Raw genomic sequence first — 1,721 nt, forward strand, 5'->3', positions numbered from 1 at the left:
CGGAAGAGAAGCCAGAAAAAGGGAGGGTGGAGACTCAGGGAACCAAGCAGGGAGCAAGGCCCAGAGTGAGAGGCAGCCCAGCCCTAGGCCAGGGGTCCAGGCCCTTGGGTGCTCCAAACAGGACCATTCTTAGGAGATGTCAAGGTCCTGGCCTTTAGAACTCTCAGCAACAGGGAAATGCTGCCCCAGGACTGGTGACCATTGCCAAGCCTCCAATACTCAAATCTCTCTGGGGAAGCCTAAGGAAGCCTCCCATAAGCTGAAGCAACCCTTCCCACCTTTTCCAAGAAGCAAGAGTGGGCACTGCTGGAGTACCCCTGACCTCTCTAGAGGGGGCTGTGGCAAATTAGTTCCCGGGGCCCTGGTATCACTTGCCTCTGGCTATAGCACTCAATGTACCACCTTTACTAAACACTTTAGAGTNGAAACCACTTAATCCCAATACTGTTGTCCCCACTTTACAGAGCAGGCAGCTGAAGCACAGAGGGGTCTTTCAGAGGACCCAAGGTCACAGGAGGAGTTATAAAGGCAGGGATGGAGAGTGGAAGCCTGCAACTGTGGGAGGGTCTCCCACAGCATCCAAGGGATGGTGAGCGTGGACACAGGAGGGAAGCAAGGAAGATAATGGGTCAAAGTGTCAAAAGATTAGCCGTGTAGCCCCCAACCCTGACTCAGCCTCATAGTCCAAGCACAGGTAATGGGCAAAAAAGATAAGAATGAGGAAGGAATCAGAATAGGCAGTGGCAAAGAGAGGCTTGGGAGGCCTTTGGGACAAGGAAGGAAGGTGGAGNGGGAAATCTGCAGGCGGGACACGAGTGGGCACCGGGGCGTGATCGTCCCACCTTGAGCACGGTGACTGCACCGGCGCTGTGCACCTGGAAGTGCGTGGGCGGATCGGCTCCGGGCTCCGCAGCCTCATCGCGGCCCTGGTAGCTGAAGCAGGCGTCGGCGATGTCCAGGTGGCCGAGCGGCAGAGCGTCCTGGGGACTCTTGAAGTAGTAGAGGTAGCAGCGGCGCGAGTCAAACACGAACCAGCGGCTGCGGTAGCCGCGCAACGGGCCCTTGCCGGACAGCTTCTGCAGATAGCCGCACAGCCGCGAGGGCTCCCGTCCCGCCACCGCCCCAGCCTCCGAGCCTGTTCCCGGTACCGCTCCCTCACCACCACTGCAGCTCTCCTCCACGCCGTCCCCGGCCCCCGGCATGGCCTGCCGCCGGCGCCCGCGCCCGCGCTCCCGCCCCGCGCTCCTCCGGGCCGCCGCCGCAGCGCCCACCTCCCCGCGCCGCGCCCTCCGCAGGGCCGTGGCGCGCTGAGCAGCCTGGGACTTGTAGTCCCGCCCCCGCCGCGCCCCCGCAGCGTGGGGAGCCTGGGTTCTTTAGCGATCCAGGCTAACTCCACCCGTCCTCTACTAGTTGTTTTTTTGGGCGTTCAAGGTCCGCCCTATCCCGGGAGGCAAAGTTCTGTTTCTTTATGCGAGCNTGGATTCCACGAGTGGGTTTCTAAAAAAAACTAAGGAAAGTCCACTTAACACTGCCCTGAACTCCGAATAAGCTTTGATTTTAAAATCCGTGTCCAGCCAGTCATAGGCTCATACTACGAAAATGAGAGCGCCTGTTGCCTGGTACAGAGTGGGTGTTCGGTAAATATTTGTAGAGTTTGTGAATGGAAGCCAAAGTATGTACTGCCTCTCTACATCCTGGTTTGTTCACTGAATGAAAAAAAA

The 1,721-nt window shown here is 58.5% G+C and overlaps 1 protein-coding gene across 1 annotated transcript in view; it reads right to left on the reverse strand.

Moving 5' to 3' along the window:
• The window catches only part of Tbc1d2b (TBC1 domain family member 2B), a 69,158-nt gene extending 67,920 nt beyond the window's left edge, over positions 1-1,238 (reverse strand). Inside the window, exon 1 of the mRNA XM_029481978.1 lies at positions 843-1,238. Within this exon, the coding sequence (XP_029337838.1) occupies positions 843-1,202 (360 nt within the window). The 5' untranslated portion in view covers positions 1,203-1,238. The remainder of the gene's footprint in view (positions 1-842) is intronic.
• Between the last annotated feature and the right edge of the window lie 483 nt (positions 1,239-1,721).

This window comes from Mus caroli, chromosome 9, assembly GCF_900094665.2.
Source record: "Mus caroli chromosome 9, CAROLI_EIJ_v1.1, whole genome shotgun sequence".
Taxonomy (NCBI): Eukaryota; Metazoa; Chordata; class Mammalia; order Rodentia; family Muridae; genus Mus; species Mus caroli.